The following is a 22,129-nucleotide window of genomic DNA, read 5'->3' on the forward strand; positions in this document are numbered from 1 at the left end:
CTCAGATTCACCTCATTCACTAGCCTTTCAATCTATAGCGATTCTGTGCATGGATTGAAACCTACACTTGAATGCCTCTCTCAGGGAAACATCAGCTTGACAACCCATGCAATTGCACTTTTTCCTTGCTGATCGTAATTAATTTTGATCTGTCTTTTCTCTTTCTTTTCCTCTCTATCTCTATCTCTATCTCTGTCCCTTTTGTCCCTCATTCTCATCTCTCACAATATCTCTCTTAAATTTTCACTGTATCTTTCTGCCTGCTCGGCCCTCTATTTATACCTCTTTTTGAACTCTTAATCCTTCCAACTAGGTACCATAACCAAGAGAGTCTGTGTGTTATGTCCCCTGCTACTTCCTCTAGGTGGTGTCCAACACCAGAGCAGCTCATGATCTTGGAAGAGTTATATAGAAGAGGGATTAAAACTCCTAATGCTTCTCAAATTCAAAGAATCACCGCCCACCTCTCTTTATATGGCAATATTGAAGGCAAGAATGTGTTCTACTGGTTTCAAAACCACAAGGCAAGAGATAGACAGAAGCTTAAAAGAAATCTCATTAAGCAGCAGCAGCTACAGTACCAGCTTTATCATCCTGATCTTCATTACCTACAACAGAATCAATCAAACCACCACTATCCCATTCTTAACTATTTTGATCCTCCTCCTCCTCCTCCACATACTTCATCACCTTTATATTCGCTTTCCTATCACAAATCCCCTGCCTTTCCTCCTCAGGTGAGGTTATTCATTACTTGCATTCGGAGGCTTAGTTTGATGGTAGAAATTTCTTTTTCTAATTATGTAATGATTATTAACTAATTGTATGTTATTGAAGCAGGAAGGACTTGAAGGTGCACCAGCACAAATGATGATGAATCACCCGTGGAAGGTGGATATCCCATTTATCAGCAGCATAAGACCGCTTGAAACACTTGAACTCTTCCCAATCACAGCAACAAATTTCAAGGAAGAGTGCAAGGATAACAACAAAATCTCTCCCAAACTAATATCAACCGATCACTTCCTCTCTCTCTAGCTAGAGCTAGGTTGCTATATATAGGTACATTTATCAAGTTCCGAATGCATGTTTCTTGTTCAATAGACTTGTCATCTGTCCTTGGTTCTGCTATATATTAATTCATAAGTCTACCAAGGAACTAGAGGGCAAAAGACCTCAATTGTCTTGTGCGTAATGTTAATGCTCCTCCTCCTCCTCCTCCTCCTCTTTCTCTCCAACTAGCAATACTGCTGCTGCTGCTGCCGCCTTATTTATTTTGTACTGTTTATTTTTCCATATTAGAATCTGCATTGAGCTTCAAAAGAAAGTGTTGTTTTATATTGCTTTTCCACTTGTCTTAATGTAACGTAAAGCTGCCTATAGTGGGACACTAGCTGGTACTTTGAACTATCAGCTTTTCTTTTGGTTTGGGACGTTTCAGACAAGTCACTGCAATACTTTTTTTTTTCGAAAGATAATCTTTATTCAATAAAAGCCTGTTACAAAGTCCATGGTTTACAACAATAATCTACCTAACAAAGCCCCTAAATACAAGTACATAGAAAAAAAGTCAAAGCCCATGCGGAAAATCAAGCTACACGGGTTTAGAAATTGACCCGACAAAAGAACAAGCCAAGAACCACTGCGCTGTCGATATAGAGCTTCCCAAACTAAGCCAAGAAACTCCAACTCAGAGAACACCCAGAGAACTTTCAAAGTAAGGTCAGTTAAAATCATGCAGATCTAAGACCATGGAAGGCGAGAGGTGTTGCAAGATAGATTAACAACTCGCAGAGAGTGGTGAGGCAGAGCTCAGACAGCATGTGAAGCCAAGGGTCGGCCATTGATGGCATAAGCCGGTGAGACCCCCTCGAGGTACCGCATCCCACAAAACAAACTCTTCTAGAGCTAGAGATGTATGATGCATGACGCAGATGAATAAATAGATCCAACAAGCAACCATCTAGGCTAGAAAAAAACACCTACAATATGGTAGATTTAGAGACAAACTCACCATCGGCACCAAATCAACCACAAATAGGAAAATAAACCCAGCACATGGAAGATTAAATAAAAAGGTCTCTCTTTGAAGCCCAAACTACCAAAGAAATCCAAAATTAAATATGTACAACCACCCGAAATGGGGAGAGCCGACTCATAGCTAGGAGGGGAGAGGAGCTCCCCCTGCATAGTGTCACGGGTGCCTCACGTGGCTAGATATTGTCCGCTTTGGGCCTCAGCCCTCACGGTTTTGTTCCTGGGCCGAGCCTCTGCCCAACCCAAAACGCGTCTATAGGGGTGGTGGGCCCACTATCGATATTGTCCCCTCTGGCCTCTGCCTCAGGGTTTTGTTCCTGTACCAAGGCTCAGGCCCAAGCCCTCTGGCCACTCCTGCTGACACTTGGTTAGAACGCGTCTAACCAAGCAAGGCCACCCCCTTCATATAAGTCCAAGAACTCCCCCATACTTGGCCGATGTGGGATTGAGTCACCTCTGTGACACATAGTAGGGTAGGGGAAGCCGGCAAAAGAGACGCAGAAAAAGGAGAAAAATTGAGAGTTTTCTCCTTTTAAAATCTAGAGAGTAATTTTATTTTAACTCAATGCAATATTAGACATAGATTTGCGTACACGAATAACGTACGGTGAAATCAATATTAAATATATAAATCTTATATATTTATATTTTTATTTATAATCACTAATAATAGATAAGAATAATTTATTTTTAAATTAGTTTTGATTTACATTGAATTTAAAATATAAGTTATGTATTGAATTTTATATATTAAATATATAAATTTTACATATTTATATTTTAAATTATAATGAATTAGATATAAGTAAGAATTTCACTTTACACATACAATACTTATTATAATTTTAATTAAAATAATAATCAATGATCGACGAGATGTATCCATATTATAAGAAATATTAGATTCAACTGTATAAAATTTTACTTTCACAAGTATAAAATTTATTATTATAAATTTATGGTAACAATATATGAATTGTTATATATTATTTTTATAAAATTATGACAGTAAATATTTTACAATAAAATTATGATTATTGTAAAAGAAATTATTATTAGAAGCAATAAATATTATTGTAAAATAATAGTAAAAATAATTATTATCATATTTTTTTATGTACTATTAGTAATAATTATTTATATTATAACCATATATTATTTTTATAGCTAACAAAATTAATATTACTATAAAATTATTTTATTGTTAATTTTAATATTTATTGTAGCCACACTGAATATAAATAAGAATTACTCAATAATATTCTTAATTGTAAATAATAAAAATTCTTTATACCGTCTTTCATATATAATTATAGAAATTAAACAAATTAAATGTAGAAAAATCAATAAAATTATAATAATTTGTTGTGATATTATTTATTAAAGTAAAATTATGGTAAGTTCCTATATCTTGAATGTATATATTTTTTCAAACTAAAGACAGCCCATGATGAAATTTTGTTCAAACATTAATCGGTTTGATATGAAAGGCATCTTTTCTTGAGAAAAAAAAAAAAAAAAAGCATAATAGGCAATGGTCTAGGCTACAATAAAGCCTGCACTGTAGTTTGGTGCCACGTAAAAACATGCAGATCAAATTTACTAGAATATTCCAATCTAACGGTTAAACTTTAAGATGATAAAATAGAAGAGATAATGTTCAATTTTACCCTTTATTTATTTGGGATTGTTAAATTTAATTTTTTTTTACATTTTATTTAAATTAATTTAAAAATTTTAATTTAAATTCAATTTATATTAAAAATTAAAATTTTTAAATTAATTTTCTTAATTTAGATATAAAAAATAATTTTTTAATTTTTAGGCTTAATTTTTTTATTTAGCTTAAAAATCAAGAAGCCAAATTTTTTTTATTTCTTTATTGAGTTTAAATTTAAAATTTTGAATTAATTTAAATGAAAAAAAATTAAAAAAGTAATAAATTCAACATATACAAAAGTAAAATTAAGCATTAATCCAAAAACAAAATGTGAACGAAAATAGGTGGAAAAAATATAATAAATAATTAGACACAAAATTTAATATCTTAAAAATTATAAAAAATTATATTATTATTATTATCATTAATTAATTAATTAATGCTACCAAAATATGTATTTCTATATAAGTAATTTAAAATCATTTATCAATTTAGTACACTAATTAATTTAATCAATAGCCACAAAATTAACATTCCATAGCTAATTTGATCTGACAGTAGAGATAAAATGAACCTCAACAAAGCCACATGCACCAATATTATCACACTCAGGGGAGAAATTAGAAATTTAATTTTAAAAATTAAAAATAAAATAATATTTTAATAAAAATACAGAAATTAAAATAAAAATATAAATATTAAAATACTAAAATTAAATAATATAAAATACTGGTAGGACTGAATTTATAGTACTATTAGTAAATAATGGTTGACTCGGAATATTTTTAGTGGTAAATGCAAAAAAATTAATTGATTTTCGTATTTTTGGGTTACTTTATTCAAATTATATTCATAAATTTTTCCTAATTATTTTATGGATTATTAAAATATTATTGCCTTTTCGCCAACTAGAGTGGGGTAACTGGTCTACAAGTGCCATGCAACATCCCAAGTCCTACATCAGTAGGATAGAAAGAATTAGAAAGGCTTATATATTGAACACCATTTCATGACCTCTCTTATATGTATCAATACGCCATTTTCATCATACATTGCCTTATGTGATGATGTTGGCCTTGTGCTAATCCTATTTTGTGTTATCGGAGGTTCAGAGGGGTTGAGGAAAAACTCGTTCTGGTGAGGGAATATTATTTTGGGTACGTGAGAAGAAGTGATGGTAGAACTGTTGATCTATTGCAGAATGACAATAACTAATTCCATGAAATATGTACTTTATTGTTTCTCATGTTGCTTTCATGGGCTTTATAAAATACTAAGAATCAATTACTAAAATAATTTGGGTTAATCATTTTGAATCAATGGACCTGTGACCTTTACTCTTACTAAGCCAAACCTTGTATGTAATCATTTATATTTTGAGATTGAAAAATAGCTCACCGTGTGGGTTTATAGCCCATATTAGTGTTAATGTTGTTCAACGCCCAGGGAAAATTAACTTTTATCAGCAATTTAACATTCTAAATCATATGAAATTCCAAGGAAAAGTCAGTATAGCAAAGTTTATATACACAGTTTTTGCAAATTTCTGCAACTTTAGGGAAATGTTTCTATCAAAGAGATCTCTTATTGAATCCAAATATCTTTTTTCTTTATCCATCCAATCAATTGCATGAATTTTCTTTAAAAAAAAAATACACCATGGAACTGACATTTTTCAGAAATTTTCCTTGTGAAATTCGAAGCGAGTTGTTGAATCGAAATTGAATTCTTGGCAAAGCTTCTTCAGTGGTTTGGCAAGAGTTTCACTTCCACAGTAGAAGACACCTAAAAAACATTAAGAAATAACAATTACAAACATCATAAACATAAGCAACCTGAAAGTTTGTTATTGCTTTCAATTCAATTTATTGTTGGCAATTACAACAGGTAAATTTTTGCCTAGGCTCTATTCATCATGGGTTTAAGACGCAGTATACATCGTGGGTCCATATATAAAACAGAAATCCTCATATATATTTCCTGGGTCTATAATGAATGAGGTTTAGGCAAGTTTTTCCGATTACGACAAATAAAATTGCTCAAAGTTAATTAAGCTCACCTATCCGTGAAGATGGATGCGTGCTTGCCAGCTGAGATAACACCTTTCTCCAGTTGGGTCTAGCGAAATGCGTTTTTATCTGTCATTACATTGCATGTTAAGGAGCTATATATACAACGTAGATATGCCAACTCCAGGTTACTGTAAGGACATAGCTTTAATGATTAGATATATATGTACATAAATGGCTAGTTCAACTAGTTCATACCCGACTTTGAGAGACGATATCCATTCCATTCTTTGCATGTTGCAATTGCTGGACCATGCCAATAAGAGCAGACCTTGCATCTCCTTGTTCATATACACTTGTCAAATAATTGTGCATTTCTATCACATTCTGTAAAAGAGTCGATAAAATTTTTAGTTAGTTTGATCTAGGAAGGAACAAGTTAGATGGGATTTCATAGATAAGTTCCAAAACCCACATTCTGGTCATAGTCTGCAATATCATCCATCACACCTTTAAACCATTCAAAGGAGGCTTGTTCCCTGGTTACCCAATAAAAGTAGGCTCTTTCAGGACACTTTCTAGCAGATTCCAGTGGTTTACCCTGTAGAACGCGATCATAGTTTTAGCCAAATTACTTTTCACCATTGCTGAAGCTAATCAATCTCATTGGAATTCATTTTTACCATTGTTTAGTCCTCTCTACTTACCAGCTGGGGGACGTTTTGCTTCATGTTATGAAGGAGATCCTTTGCAATGCTGATAAATGGAGTTGCTCCAATTCCTAGACCTATAAGCAAGAGGATGTCATACTTCCCGTAGTCTTGAGCTGGGGCTCCAAATGGTCCCTTTATGAGGATCTGTGGAAATCTGCCACAAGAAATTAAAAGTAGCTAGCTATTAGATTTGATCTTTTTCAAGCCAAAAAGCACATGTTTACTACTAAGAGACCATTTAACTCACGTTTGTTGTATCTCATCATAGTTTGAGGTTGATAATGCTCTAGTTTCAATTCTCATTAGGTTTCCTCTTTTTGGCTGTTTATTAGATGGGGGCTCACAGACCTGCAGAAAAACATAATATTTTGCAGCAAATTAGATGACTCTTTTCAAAGTTTGTGGGATGGTTACTTGATTGCTCACTAGTTTATGAAATGGAAACAGCCTCTTTATGTCGAAGTGGTGATGGGATTCAGATTTCATAATGCAGAAATCTCATGCACTGTAATATGATTTTATTTATAAATTTCTTATTATCATGACTGAAACACCAATTACAGAAAATAGTTTGGGGTTACCTTTTCAAATGTATTTTTAAGCGCTGTAGTCCAATCTCCCAATGTCCTAATATGAACACTCAAGTAATCATCTCCTGGAGCAGAAGTGATGGAGAAGGGATGCCTGCAGTAATAGATGAGAATATAATACATATATTGGCACAACACAAATAATTATCAACTGACTCTATAAAGCAGCGGGAATTGATTATATTACCATTCGAATTTGGATATATCTGGACACTTGATAAATAGGTACATTCCACTTCTATACCTAAATCCTAGAGGCTTGGTGATATAGAGTGCCAGAACATTTCCAGAATATATCACGGCCTGCAAATTAAAAATTGAATCTCTATTATATATGGAGAAATTAAGAGGCCAGGAAAGATTAATCATAGATCACTAATGCAAACCTTTAAGACATTCACTTGATGATTATGTTCTTGATATTGCGAAAATACTCTTTCACCGGCATACAACACTAATGGAAAAACAATATACATCCACGTCTGCAACAAGAATATATAAGAATTTATAACTTCTTGAAGATTATGCATATATGAGTATGTTGTACGTGTGTGTGATGGATTAAGATTGTACGCACCGTCTTCTGATACCAGGGCTTTGGAAAAATTAGGTAGTAGCCGTGGAGAAAGAGGAGGATATATGCCATAATAAGCAAATGATGAGCATACCAGAAGGAATTGAACCCTGCCAAACGGTGAAATGCCCCCGGCAACTTGACAATATTTCTTCTGAAATAGGGTGTGGCCAGTGTAAATGAGATCCCCATTATAAGTGTTAGCCAAATCCCAGTAATGCTTACTGTAGTGTGTAGCAAGGATCCATAAGTTGGCTGTTGGAAGTTTAACAAGGGTCCAATATAGATCAAGAATTTTAGTTTAGGACATGAACTCAACAGTGGGAAATTACAAGCCAGATGTGCAACGACATGAACAGCAGTCCCAATTGTGATAGCAACAGCAATTATCTGGTGGAAGCTTATATTGTCATCGAAAGGGATTATCTTACTGAGACATGTTGATCTCAGCTTAGTTAGTGTTCTTCTACAAACAGGAAGAAGAATAAGAGCCATATTGAACTTGAGAGTCTCCCCAGAAGCCTTGGCTATACAGACACAATAACCAGTGATTTGGAACATGGGTGAATGCATGTACTCGTCAAACTTCCACAGCACGAGTAGGAAGTTCACGAATAACCATACATTGATTGCCCAGATTTTCATCCAATTCTCATTTATAAATTCTATGGCTAAAGAAAAGAATTTGCTGACAGGAGTTCTATATCTTCTCGGGATCATTGCTCTTGTGAGCGTCTTTGCTTTCGTATCCAACTTTTTCACGCTATCATCATTGTTCACCAATCCTCTTAGTAGAGTTTCTAGCTGCCAAATCTGTTTCAACACACAAATGTTAAATATTACTTACAGCTACTACATATTCTCCAAATTCTAGAATTGAATGAACCTATATTAATAACCTCTATGTATCCAAGATGATCCGGGTCGAGCTCTTCCATGATTAAAGCTGCATATGATGCTGCTGCTTGTTTAAGATTCGTGAGCTTATTCGCCGATGCACTCAACAGTATAACCTTTTTACAAGAAACAAAAACTTACATACTGTTGGAAGATGGGAAAAAAATGCATGTACATGTAAAGGGTATATCTCCTCACCTGCTTCACTTCGTCCTCTGATAGCTTTCCATCCCCATTCTTGTCACACCTGCAGGAAGATCATATATTACTTTTTAATACATTGTTATGCCATCTTTTTAACATGTTAGAGCTCAAGAACAAGAGCTAAGAGTTTTTTACATGTCAAAGAAGATTTGCAGTCTAGCATCAAGATCTTGTCTAGTCATGTCTTCCCAAAACAACTTCAATTCATCCTTTGTTATTCCAGTGCTGGTGCATATATTCTTGCGCCTTGCAATGGCGTAAAAAATTTCCTCTGCAAATTCCTTTGAATCTCCCAACCCTATAGATACAAGAATTTTTGAAGTTTCAATGTTAATCAAAAGATATATAGGACAAAAAACTTATACCAATAACGGCAAAAAAGATTTTGATAAATAATTAAGAATATTAACCAATGCAGATTCCAAATTTTTCCTTGGGGAGCCTGCCATCAACTGCAAATTGATTGAAACGATTTTCAATGGGCCTCCATGCATCCATTTCCTTCCCTGTCATTGTTCTGTCAAGAAACCTGAGGCTCTTAAGCCCTCTTGCGGCAGATGAAGCCGTCCTTTCCACTTTTCGCGGACGACGAGGTTGAGCAGGAGCTTTAATTCCAGTTATCTTCAAAGCATTGCTCGTAGTTTTCCAGATAGCTCCACCAAAATTACTTGTAGTCCTCCTGAGGGATGCTCCAATATTACCAGAATGCTTACTTGAATGAATTCCAAGGTTACCAGAATGCTTCCCAAGATTACCCGAAGGCCTAACATTACTGGATGATGAAACATTAACATTATGACTTCTGGGTGGTAAGGTGCTTTTGTGTTCTTGATCATTGATAGGAATATCTGTCATTCTATCGATTTCAACACTATCAAGTATCCACCTTGTTGTTTGATCTCCTTGCCTACTCATAGCCAAGAATTAAAAATTATCTCTTCACTTTCTCAAGAAAATTAGAGGACCTTGGTGAAGAGATAATTAGAGGAGAAAAAAGGAGAGGTAGAGATGATGCTGGTAATTGGTGGAGCTAGCCTAAGAGAAGCAAGTTTAAATATGGAATGGCAATTAAATTGGTGTACAAGGAGGGAACAATGTGTGAATGCAACAGCTAATTTAGTTAGTTGTCTAAAAATAAGAAACAAATTAAATAAGGTTACCTCAAGGATCCAACCTATAAGGATTGCACCAAGCACCAAAGGCAAGTTGCAATGTGCACTAACATCATCATCATTTCATTAGGGTAAAAAAAAAAAAGAAAGAAATTTTCTTTGGTTATTAATCTGTTTATTCTCCATCAATTGTGGTTGGTCCAGTGCAGAGAATTGATATTTTTGCTAACAACTTTGGTGATTTTTTTTTTCATTGCTTCAAAATTCTAGCTATCCTCATATGATTCTATAAATAACATATATATAATTAGATTAATATTATAAGTGCTAATCAACTGTTGAGACCTAATTTTATCTTGGTTATATCTAACATACTTTGGGACATGTATATGTATAAACAAAACTAAATGTGAGTAAATAAAAAAAAAAACAATTGATTAAAAAAAAAATTAAACCTTCACATTGTTCAATTTATCCGAACCTATCTTTTAATTTTAGATAAATAAATCAAATATTTTAAAATTAAAGAAATTTTATTTAATATATAAATTTTATCTTCAAATTTTAATAAACAAATTATAATTTTGTTCCTAAGGTTTGAACATAACTATATAAATGTGAGTAAATAAAAAAAAAACAATTGATTGAAAAAAAAAATTAAACCTTCACGTTGTTCAATTTATCCAAACCTATCTTTTAATTATAGACAAATAAATCAAATATTTTAAAATTAAAGAAATTTTATTTAATATCTAAATTTTATCTTCAAATTTTAATAAACAAATTATAATTTTGTTCCTAAGGTTTAACAAAGTTACAACTTAGTTTATATATTTTAAAAATCAAATAATTTAGTCTCTATAGATTTAGCAGAATCTATAACTTAATTTTTTCATCTAATTAACCATTAATTATAGTAAAAATGATTAAAATATTTTAACTCTATACATTTTCTAAGAGAAAGAAATGAAAAGCCACAAGTTTCTTGCCTCGATCTAATTATTGCAAATTATAATCCAATCAAGACCTGCCTTCCTTTATTAGCTCGTCCCCAAATGAACTATAGTTGCTAGAAATGTGAAGATCAGAACTCCAGAGAGAGATCTCTGGAGGTCAGGCTTCTTCTTCTTCTTCTTCTTCTTCTTCTTCTTCTTCTTTTTTTTTTTTTTTTTTTAACCATTCCCATTTCTGTAATATATAAGAAAAATAAAAAGTTTGGAAACCTATAACTTAATTATTTTTTTCTTAACATATAAGAAGAAGTGAATAAAATATAAGCTCATTGGCTTTTCGAAAAAAAAAAAGAAGTAAATAAAATATATGCTTATTGGCTTATTGAAAAAAAAAAGTATGGAAACACCAATAAAATAATTTAAACAAGCATTTAATTTGGTTATAATTATGAGTTGTAAAACAAAATATAAAAGCAAATTAAATATATTTATAAGGATGTTTTAGGATCCAATAATTCATATCCCCTAATGATTCTTAAAAAATTTGCTTTGATTTTTGAAATAACTTGCAAATAATTAGATCAAAATTCAAGTATAATTGCATAGAACTCAAATTTTTATACTTATTAGAAATGTAATACAACTTAATAAAAAATGAGAAATCAAATTAAATAGGTAGAGAGATATTAAAGAAGGAACTGTAGAAAAAAAAATTGAAGACATACTCTTTGAAGAATCCAGCTGAGTTTGAAATTTATCCCTATGATCTTTGAACAGTGCATGAAACTCTTTGATGTCTAAGATTGTGTTTATTTCGTGAAAAATAAACAATATTTTTCATAAAAAATGTTTTTTAAAAGAATATTTTTTATTATTTAATTATAAAATTAAATTAATGATATATATTTATATCATTTATGTTTAAATATTTTCATATTTCAATAAGATTATCAAAATTTTAAAAATATAAAATGACATGCTCTTTAGAAAAGAGAGTAATTTTTTTTAAAAATAATTTAATTTTCTCTTTAATTAGAAAAATATTTTTCATTAATTCATTTTCTTGAATAGCCTAAATACTAAAAAAATATAAAATTATATTTTTCTAAAAGACATTTTTTTATGAAACAAACAAGGCTAAATGCATTTCATTAGATTTACTTTTTTTCATAATTTTATCTTTTTCCTCCCTCATTCCTGATTAATCCTTAAAAACCCTAAAACGTTTTTAGGGTAATTAAAATGGGAAACTATAAGATCAAATCAATTTAATTATAATTATAAAAGGTAATTAATCATATCTCTTAGATCTATTATAACATTGAGCCTCATTTTAATTAATAATTACAATATTTCTTTCTTTCTTTTCGTTAAACTGGGCATTAAATATTATATTTTATCATGTTTTACTTTTGAAGTCAAGAAAAAATATTTTTATGTATGAGAAAATTATTTAAAAATTATTTTTATTTTTTTATAATATAAATTTTTTATTTTTCCGACGTCAAATTTTTTATTTAATGTAGGAATAATTTGAACATAAAAAATAATTGCATGGAGAAGGCACAGACTGTTTGCCACTGGCAAACATGGGTTGAAAAACCATGAATCTTCACCCTGATTTTCAAAAATTTCTTTCTAATCCACTGGTTTGAAAAAAAAAAAAAAAAAAATCTTCCACATGAATATCAAAATTTTGGTAGCCAGGACTGGAAGCATCCACCTTCCAAGCTCGACAATCCAAAACTATCCTTGAACTAATAGCCATGGCCGGCACACCGAAGAAAATTGATCACCATTAGACTTGCTTGATTACCAAGTAAGCCAGACCAACCATCTGCAGCATCTGGTTTCATTTCCCCTTGCAACTCGAGCCATTCTTCACCTCCCCAGAAGCTCCATGCATTGACGAAAGCTAAACCCCAAAAACCCAAGAATCGAATAGGAGAGAAAAGTTGCAATAGCTCTCCAAAGCCAACGATTTCCGGCGAGAGTTACCACCCCTTCCCAGCGATTTTCTGATTATAGCAGCTAAACTCCTTTGTGGCTTCGATTTTACCACTAATTGTAGTCCTTTTCAACCAAAAAGCAAGTTCAAAATGAGAAGGGGATGAACTACCATTGTCCCTCGCCACTCATGGGGTTGTTGATGCCAGCAGTGCCTCGTTGCTTCTCCCTTGCTTCCTTCAGCTACCATTAAACCTCCCTTAGCTTTCATCAAGCTGGAAATTGATCGAAGGAGAGAAATCCACCGTTGCTTCCCTCTTAAGGATGTTGTTGCAACCACCCAGCAGCTTCCTCGCCTCCTTTACAATAGAAATTCTCCCTTAGGAGTTGATTAAACATGTATAACTTCAAATAAATTAAACAAAATAATAATAATTTTAAATATAGTAAATAAAAACAATAATATTATTAATTAAAATAAAAATTTTAAAATAGTATGCCATAGATTGATCTAGATACATAATTAAAATTTTGGCTGTCCTTTGAGAAAATTAACTTACTCTATACAAAGGTTTTGTCGCTGTATTAAAAATAGAATTCGTCTTAAACACGATTAAAATTTATTCTTAAATATTCGAATACGTCTAAAGCTCTATTCAAAAAATATTTAAATTTATTTAATTTTATATATTTTAATTAATAATTTATATAAAAATTATTTTTATTAAAATTTATATTTAAAAAATATAATAATTTCATAAAATATTTAAATTTTATTTTATAAAAAATAAAATATATATAAAAATTTACAAATATTATCATAAAAAATATATATTTTATATTTAATTAATTATTTATATAAACAAGTTTGGGTAACAGATACCCAATATGAAAAACTCGACTCCTATTTTTAAAACTCAAATCCATCAAAAATCTGATTATATACTATTAAAACCCGTCCTATTAAGATTCGATCATATTGGATTCTCACAAAAACTCGACCCGTTGCCATCCCTAAGAGAGAAGATTTGGGGGAAGAAGAAGAAGAAGGGAGGGGGGCTTTTCATAATTTTGCTAATTACATTAAAATACATTTTGTATACTGCATACAAAACTTTTATTCAATGAGGTCCAAAAGCTTTTCAACTAGGTGCTTGAACTAATTTTCTCTTTTAATTTCATCCAACTTTTTTTTCTTTCTCTCTCGGAGAGGATTTAAATAAGCATAAAAATATTTTATTTAGCTCACTCTAATTTTTAAAATAATTTAAAAATAAAAAATTACTAAATGAATTTTAAATGAAAATAAAAATAATTAAATCTATAAAATATGAACATAAAAATTTTAAATTCATAATAATTAAATTTAAATTTTCCCACATTTAAAACAAAATAAGTTATGAAAATTGGGAATGTTATATATCATCATTAAATTTTATTTTGACTTCAATTTAATTTTAATATTTTTCATATAATTTTAATTTAGAGAAAATTCTATTGGAAAATTAACATGAAATAATTACCTTTTCTGAATATCTATATCTATATATATATATATATATATATATATATATATATATATATTCTTTAAAATTTATCATGTTATAAGTATCAATAAAAAATTAGGTATTTATTTATAAAATTTTATTTTGGAGGAGTATTTATTTAGAAGTTGAATAATAAAAGCAGGCTGGTGATAATTAGTATGAAGGGTTTTTTTTTTTTTTTTTTTTTTACCTGACATGGAAGAACTATAATGTTAGGAATCTACATAAATGATCAAGAAGACTCTTAATATATAATAAAAAAAAAAAGGAAAGCATACGTCTATTATGATAAAATAAAATTAATATTATAAATTAAATTAATGAAATTAAAAATATATAATCTAAATAAGAAATTAATTTCTATATTTCAGAATATATTAAATATTAAACTTTTAAGATAAATTATATAAACGGTATCTCAATATAAGGTCAATATAAGGGTATGTAATAGTACAGTACCTAAATTTTAATTTATAACGAAAATTTATAATTTCTAATTTAAATAATATAAAACCTTATTTGAACTTTACCGGTGATGTTATCAAAATTAAAAAATAATATTTATAATGAATAAGTAGTTTCATGTAAATAATTTTAAATTATTGAAATGTTAATCAATGCAATTGGAGTAGTTAAGATTATGGAGAGATAGAAAATGTAGTTAATTTTTTTTTGATAAATATTAAATTAATAGATAAAAAGTATAATTTTTAATTACATAAGTGCCACATATATTACTTAAATTAAAAATTAAGAAATTTTATATTATACATTAAAGTTTAAGTATTTTATTTTTATATATCACTGAAATGAGGTACCATGCATGTAATTTACACTTTATAGGGTTAGTTAATTGGCCAAATTAAAAGAAGAAATAACTTAATTAAATCCAAAAAAAAGTATAAAATGAGTAATTAATAAAGGAAAACGACGCTGTATGCAAATTAGGGAGAGTGAAGAGAGAATCAATGAATCCAACGGCCGGAAAATTATCAAAAAAATTGCAGGAGAAAGAATGAGTCACAATGGTCAGTCGTTGTGGAGACTCAATGAGTTACTGAGTCATCTCGTCTCTCTCTCAACAAGCCCTTTTCCACTCTCTCCCTCTCTTTTCTCTTACCTCTGCACTGCGCAATCTCAAATCTCTCTTTTTCTCTTTCTTCCCTTTCTCTTTCACTTGAGCCCTTTTTCGTCTTTTCAATGTCCTCTTCTTCTCCAAATCAGACGGCCCACACTCCTCCACGTCATCATCGTCTTCTTCACCACCCCTCCTGTCATCTTCCTTCTCTTTCTCTCTATCCTTTTTTTTCTTTCTTTTTATACGCAATAAACCGCCTCTGCGTACCCTAAGGTTTCCTAAACACAATCACCTCTCTGTCTCTCTCTAATGCATCGGATTTCCTCGCTTTCGAAACTCTGCGTCGAAGTTCCTTCGCGAGGGTGGTAATCGGTTTAATTACAATACAATTTGTATATATATTTTTGGATTTGTAAATTTGGACTTTGTTTTTTTTTTTTTTTTGTTCGTCTCATTTCTTGTGATTTCTGGCTCTGGTAATAGCAAATTTTAAAGCTTTTTAGTCTAGGTTCATTTTCTTTTAGGGTTTTGATTTTGCTCCCATTCAAAAATATTTGAGATTTTGGTGATTAATTGAAGTGGGCACAAAGTGGTGATTGGTTTCTGGTTGTTGGGAAGGACTGTTTGATATTGCTTGGTTATGTGTGATGGCGATTGAGAAGAACAGCTTCAAGGGGTCTAGGTTCGATCCAGAGATTTCTCCCACAAGTAGGGAGACCATGTCCAGTGATGAGGAAGAGGTTCAGCATTGAGTCTCTACTGCTGAATTTGATGACGAAAATGATGAATTTGATGATGTGGATTCTGGGGCGGGATCTGATGACTTTGACTTGTTAAAATTAAGGGAAACTGGGGCTGAGTTCTGTCAAATTGGGAATGTAACTTGTAGTGTTCCTTTTGAATTGTATGATCTTTCGGGTTTGGAGGACATATTGTCTGTTGACGTGTGGAATGAAGTTTTAACTGAGGAGGAGAGATTTAGCCTCACTAAATATCTGCCTGATTTGGATCAGGGCACTTTCATGCGAACCCTCAAAGAGCTTTTTGAGGGTCAGAATTTCCATTTCGGCAGCCCTATAAAGAAGCTATTTGAGCTCTTAAAAGGAGGGTTGTGTGAGCCAAGGTTTGCTCTTTATAGGGAGGGTTTGGGTTTCTTTCAGAAGCGGCAGCATTACCATCTTTTGAGGAAGCATCATAATAATATGATTGTAGACACCATATTTTCGCCGACCTTCGAAAGCAAAGATATTTTAAAATCGAAATTTTATTATCCGTTCTCTTCCGATGTCCCGATTAAAATCGAAACTTTATTATCCGTTCTCTTCCGATGTCCTGATCACGAAGTAGCTTTTCCTAATTTACCTATCACTCATCTCAGGAACAAATCGATCTCATGCTCAAGTTAATTGTTTTTCGATCTCTTATCAAATGGGTTCGAATCAATATTGGATCTCCGGACCATTCAATCTTGCCTACTGATGTTCTCTGATCTCTCTATACAAATATTGCAGAACTTTATTTGACTAATATTGTAATCGGGCTTCTCACTTGAATGCCCCAGATATTCCCCCAAAATGAAGTTAAGGTTTCAATCCGGTCTAATAAGGGTTCCGATATTAAAAGTTTAAGTCAATGTCAAATCTCTGCAATTTTAAGGTTTCACCCGGTGTTTGATCATAACTTAGTCCAATCTCATGTTCGCGTGTAATGTTCTTTCGATCTCTTATATTTTGATTAATGGTTGCTTTCAAGTTTAATGTTCAATTATGTTCAATCCATTAAGTACTCAGACAATTTGGACGCTTTCCGATCTCATCAAACAAATGGAACAAAAAAGAGGATTTCAATTCATTTCAAGATAAAATGTATACAAGTCATTCAGCAGGTGGATCTCCCCCAGCCTGCTCCCCAGGTACATTATCAGCCCTCTAATCCCCTCCCCCTCTTTCAGGCTCCTCGTAGCTCTCCTCTTCAGCCTCTGGAATGAGCTGATTCATCCAGAAGAAGTCTTCCTAAGGATACCACTTCCTCAGCTCGGCCAGAAGGTCATTATGGGCGTTCACATATGCCCCAGCTTCTTTTGTTGTGCTTTCCTCTTCCTTGGCTTGGAGCTCCTCATCCTTGGCTCGGAGCTCCTCCTCCTTTGCTCGAAGTTCCTCATCGAAACGAGCGAGATTAGCAGATCGACCAGCTTGGGTGACTTCAAGTTCCTGCTCCACTTCGGTTATTTTCTCTTCGCAACGCTTCATCTGATCTTCCAATCTGGCGATGTAGTCATTGACAGAGGAGAGTTGAGCCTGTGCAGCTGAGGCATCCTGAACCGCCTTAAGAATCTCCCTCCTTAAGGCGTGGGCATTCTCTCTAATTACATGTTGATTTGCGATGGCCTTCAAGTCCAAACTCATTGTTTGAGTTAAAATATCGTCGATGTTCTCCTCTGCTAACCTATTCCGATCTTCTTGGAAGCAGATGGAGGCGCCCATAACCTTGGCTAGGCTAGGATTCCCTCAGGCAGAGTGGTTCTTTTCTAGCGATTGGATCAGGAGTTGAACGCCCCAGGAAAGCGTCCTAACCATAGGACCAGAGGACTCCCCTTCCACATTGGGAGAAATCAGAGGAGGCGGGGGAGGTGGAAGTTCGATCTGCTGAGGAGAAGGAATGGTGACCTCTACTTCAGGACCTGGCTGCTCTTGAGGTCAGGGAGGGGAGCTCAGTACCTCTACCAATTCTCGCTGAGGAGTCTGAGCATCAGTAATAGTGGCCTCCTTCATCACCCGCACCTTTCGAGAGACCTCCCTTTTTCGTTTGCGACTCTCCTTAGAAGTGTCGCCACCCGCCATACCTATACAGAGAAGAAGTCAGTGAGTTCGCTAAGATTGAGAGACCAGAGATCAGGAATATACCAGGACCGAGGTTAGAGAGCTGAAACTTGTAGTCTTCATCGGTGACCAGCCGCATCATCCACCACTTCAGTTCGGCCATAACTGCATCTAAACACGAGAATTTGTGGGTAGATGTCTGAGTCTTTAATTCTTTCACCATGGTGTCTTCATCTTTATTTAAAGTGATCTTCTTTGGAATCGAAGCGAATAAGTATTGCTAACTCCGAGGGAAACCTTCAAAGCCGTTCGGAATCTTGCTCCTCAATATAAAAAATTGGTCCTTCTAATTCTTCAAAGAAGAAGGGAGATCAATAAAGAGTGAGCAGTTTGGTTTAGGCTGAAAAAACCAGAACTCTTCATCCTTCCTTCGGGCAAGCCTATGCAGCTTGGCAAAGACTTTAGTAGTGGGTTCCAGTCTCTTAGCTCGGCAGAGCCCCCAGAAGGCTACTAAAGTCCGTCAGGAATTTGAATGCACTTGGGCTACCGAGACATGGTGGAGCTTTAGGACGGCCTTGTAAAACTCGTCCAAAGGAAAATAGAGTCCCGCCTTCAGCTATTCTTCGTATACTATGAGGAGATCACCTTCATCAAAGAAGTGATCGGCTTGAAGGTCGCCATGGCATTTGATTAGCTCAAAAGAGTCGATCCGCAGATTGTACTTCTGGCTTATAGATTAGAGATCGGTTTCTCTCAAGACTGAAGGCAACTCATTGACTGGCAGGTTCTCTCTTCTGGAAGACGCTCCTCGCCTCGGTCTAGCAGCCGGACCAGTAATCGGAACGATGGCTGTACTAGGACGTCTGTTTGGCCAAGTCACATCGCCTTCTTCCGAGGTCCACGAAATATGGACAGAAGGCGGGCTTGCAGCTCTCTGACCCTCAGCACTGCTCATTTTCAGGAAAACAAAAAGAAATTAACCAAAAAAAAAGAATCAAAACCCTTATCGGAATGTAATCGGTGCCTGAAAAACTTGAGAAAACGAGGGAAGACGTTGAGATTGCTAGAGAAGTTTTGAAAAAGACATAAGGAAATGACTGACTTACCTTTTTCCTATTTATACCTGTCTGCGCATTACATGCTCGCAAAGTCCCAAGCGACGCATCAGTTAGCGGAACCGACGCTCCTCCTTGACACGTCTCAAGAAGGTTCTAGAAACCTAATAAATATCAAATAAATGAGATTGGTTAGCCGAGGTCATTGGATTGAACAAACTTTTGATCGGTTAATGGTAATTCGTTTTGGATCAGATCGGATACACATATAAGAGATCGAAAAATAACTAATGCAATAATGAAATAAAAACATTTAAATAAAATTTCATTTCCAAAAGATCGGATTACATCATTTGGGTGATCTTTAAAGATCATCACTACATTCTACCTAGTTTAGGACTTCTCTGGATGCTGGCCTATGTCAAAGTCTAGTTTTGTGACTGAATCAAAATATGTATTTGATCAGAAAGCTAGCCACAAGTATTGGATAGATGTGCAGCTCAAATAGGGTGACTATGACTCTCATGATATTGAGCGGAGTCATCACCGATGTCATCGACCAGAATCGAGCTGCAGTCGGAATGCCCGATGTGGATGGGAGCCAAATGAACTTCAAAAGGTGGTCACTGACATTAAGATTGAAATTAGCAGTCATCCTGCCCATGATTAGTCCACCGATTATACCGGTAGATTGATTCGAGATTGGCACGATCGTCACTTTCGATCTTGATAGGTAAATTAGTCCGGTTCCCTCACTGTCATTAGATGACGTTCTCATGGTTCTCCGATCACCGGGGTCATAAATCTTCAGGTGAAGGGCAAAGAAAATAGTTGGAAAAAGATAAAAAAAAATGGCCACCATAATTAGAATTATCACTGGAGGAGCTAGAATTGGAGAAATGGAGCATTTATGTCACACCCTACCCCTCTGTAAGGCATAACATGATCCCGTAGTATACCTAATGAATTACCAACTCCGTCTACTGATAATCCATTAAATACACTACAAGGGATTTTAAAATCTTTTCTTACTTTTTTTTACAGTGGTGAGCACTATTTACAGGTGTTAAAAACCTTTTTGAACTGAAGTGATAGAACTAACACATTTGAATTATTTGGAGTTTATGTAAAAATTTTGGCAGAGTGCCATCTGTATTTTGGATAAAACAGTTCTTTAGAAAACCTGTAAAAAGCACTTCAATAGATTTCCAAATCTCAACTCCAACATATTTCTCAACACAACCCATTTCTCAATTCAAATCCACAGTAATTTTTCAAAGACTGAGGTAAAAGAAATATAATACAATTTTTACAAGCCAAAATAACTCATAATTATTTTGCAACTTCAATGTACAATTTTTATTTACAACTGCTCAAAACCAACAACAATATGTACATACAGTGAACATACATTACATTACAAAATATAAAATATTAGTATACTCATTATACCCGGTAGTCTCTCGCTGGAGGTACTAACAGCCTAGTCTGCTGTACTGTCTGTCTGTCTACCTGCGACAGTAATAAAAAGCTATCGCTGAGACAATGTCTCAGTGGTGCACAACATTAACTAAATACAAATTTAAATCACAATTCATAATTCAAATAAATAGTGGATATTTAAAAACCATAGTTAAATTCAAGACAATACTGTCATAAGGAATTTAACACAATATCACAATAAATCTCAGTAATCAAAACGTAGTTAAATTCAAAAGACAGTGAATGTCAATAAGAATTTAAACTCAATTTCACAAATTATCACATCGGATAATAACACAATTTAGTCGAATAATTTAAGAATACAGTGTTGCCAATTCATTCACAACTTAAGCCATGACACAAAATTTCCAATCAATGCCGCGTTGTACACCACGACAAAGCAATCACAACCCCACTAATTGAAATCAATGAGGAAGGGAGCTAGCTATATAATGAGTACTCATCCGATCACCTCAACTGGTAAATCAGAGAGGGAGAAAAATAAATGATCACGACTCCATAAATGGAGAAGGAAAATAAACAATCACAACCCCATAAATGGAGAAGGAATGATATCATACTGTCATGCTAAGTGTGAACACAAAATCAATTCCAAACATTTTATTCAAATGATTCGTGAGAATCCAATAAATTTCCAAAGTTATAATTTCATTCACAAAATGGCAACACAATTCATAATTATCTTTAATTTCCACAAAAACCATTTACAGTGCTTTTCAATCAATAGTATCCATCAAATCATTTACAATGCTTTTCAAGCAATAAATATCCATTCAAACACATTTTCATAATTTGAAACAATAATGTACAAATAGTCATAATTCATTTCAATTGAAAAATTCAAAAGAAATACTGTTGTGCACAAACACAATTTAAATCAATAACATACAATTAATCATATGAAATCTTATTCAGAGTGAAATCAGTTGAAAACTAGTTGTGCACAAACCTCTGATAATTGTCTCCTGGTCTGAACTCAGTGTTTCCTTCCCTTTTCCTGAGTCTTTGGTAACTGAGAAACACAATTTGAAGTGTTTCAGTACTAAATTAAATTGTCTCTAACGATAATGTTCGATAAGTAATTCACTGAAGGCTATTATTTGCTTAATCACCTAATATACCGACCTTCGATGCGTTTTAGGTAAATTAGGTTTTTGTGTCATTAATATGTCACATTCGATAGGGTTTTAGGGTTGGTACATTTTACCAAACTCATTTCCTTGTTTAGTGCATTTTAATGCAACTTATTGGATTCCGGGATACTAGTTTGACCTAGCCGGACGACCTAGTTCCCTCGGTTTTCGGGTTTCGGTCAAAACTACAAACTTGTAGATCTATGTCTTATTGCACGCAGGGCAAAATTTCAGGTCATTCCGAGTTATGTAGACCAAGTTATGGTCATTATACTATTGCTGGTCAAATGGCATCAAA

At 33.3% G+C, this 22,129-nt stretch overlaps 2 protein-coding genes across 2 annotated transcripts; one reads left to right on the top strand and one right to left on the bottom strand.

Annotated features, from left to right (window-relative positions):
- The first annotated feature begins 333 nt into the window (after window positions 1-333).
- LOC110646102 (WUSCHEL-related homeobox 3-like) lies at window positions 334-1,210 on the top strand. Its single transcript, XM_021799436.2, has 2 exons — window positions 334-737; window positions 841-1,210. The coding sequence occupies exons 1-2, from the start codon at window positions 342-344 to the stop codon at window positions 1,036-1,038; spliced, it is 594 nt and encodes a 197-aa protein (XP_021655128.1). The 5' UTR covers window positions 334-341; the 3' UTR covers window positions 1,039-1,210.
- Window positions 1,211-5,333: 4,123 nt separating this feature from the next.
- On the bottom strand, window positions 5,334-9,599 carry LOC110646100 (putative respiratory burst oxidase homolog protein H). Its single transcript, XM_021799433.2, has 14 exons — window positions 9,095-9,599; window positions 8,820-8,982; window positions 8,679-8,727; window positions 8,483-8,596; window positions 7,587-8,396; window positions 7,396-7,491; window positions 7,197-7,312; window positions 7,001-7,103; window positions 6,667-6,767; window positions 6,414-6,573; window positions 6,182-6,307; window positions 5,965-6,093; window positions 5,757-5,835; window positions 5,334-5,482 (listed from the first exon to the last, which is right to left on the bottom strand). Exons 1-14 carry the CDS (start codon window positions 9,597-9,599, stop codon window positions 5,373-5,375), a joined length of 2,661 nt encoding a protein of 886 aa, XP_021655125.2. The 3' UTR covers window positions 5,334-5,372.
- Window positions 9,600-22,129: the final 12,530 nt, after the last annotated feature.

Source organism: Hevea brasiliensis, chromosome 1, assembly GCF_030052815.1.
Source record: "Hevea brasiliensis isolate MT/VB/25A 57/8 chromosome 1, ASM3005281v1, whole genome shotgun sequence".
In the NCBI taxonomy this organism is placed as follows: Eukaryota; Viridiplantae; Streptophyta; class Magnoliopsida; order Malpighiales; family Euphorbiaceae; genus Hevea; species Hevea brasiliensis.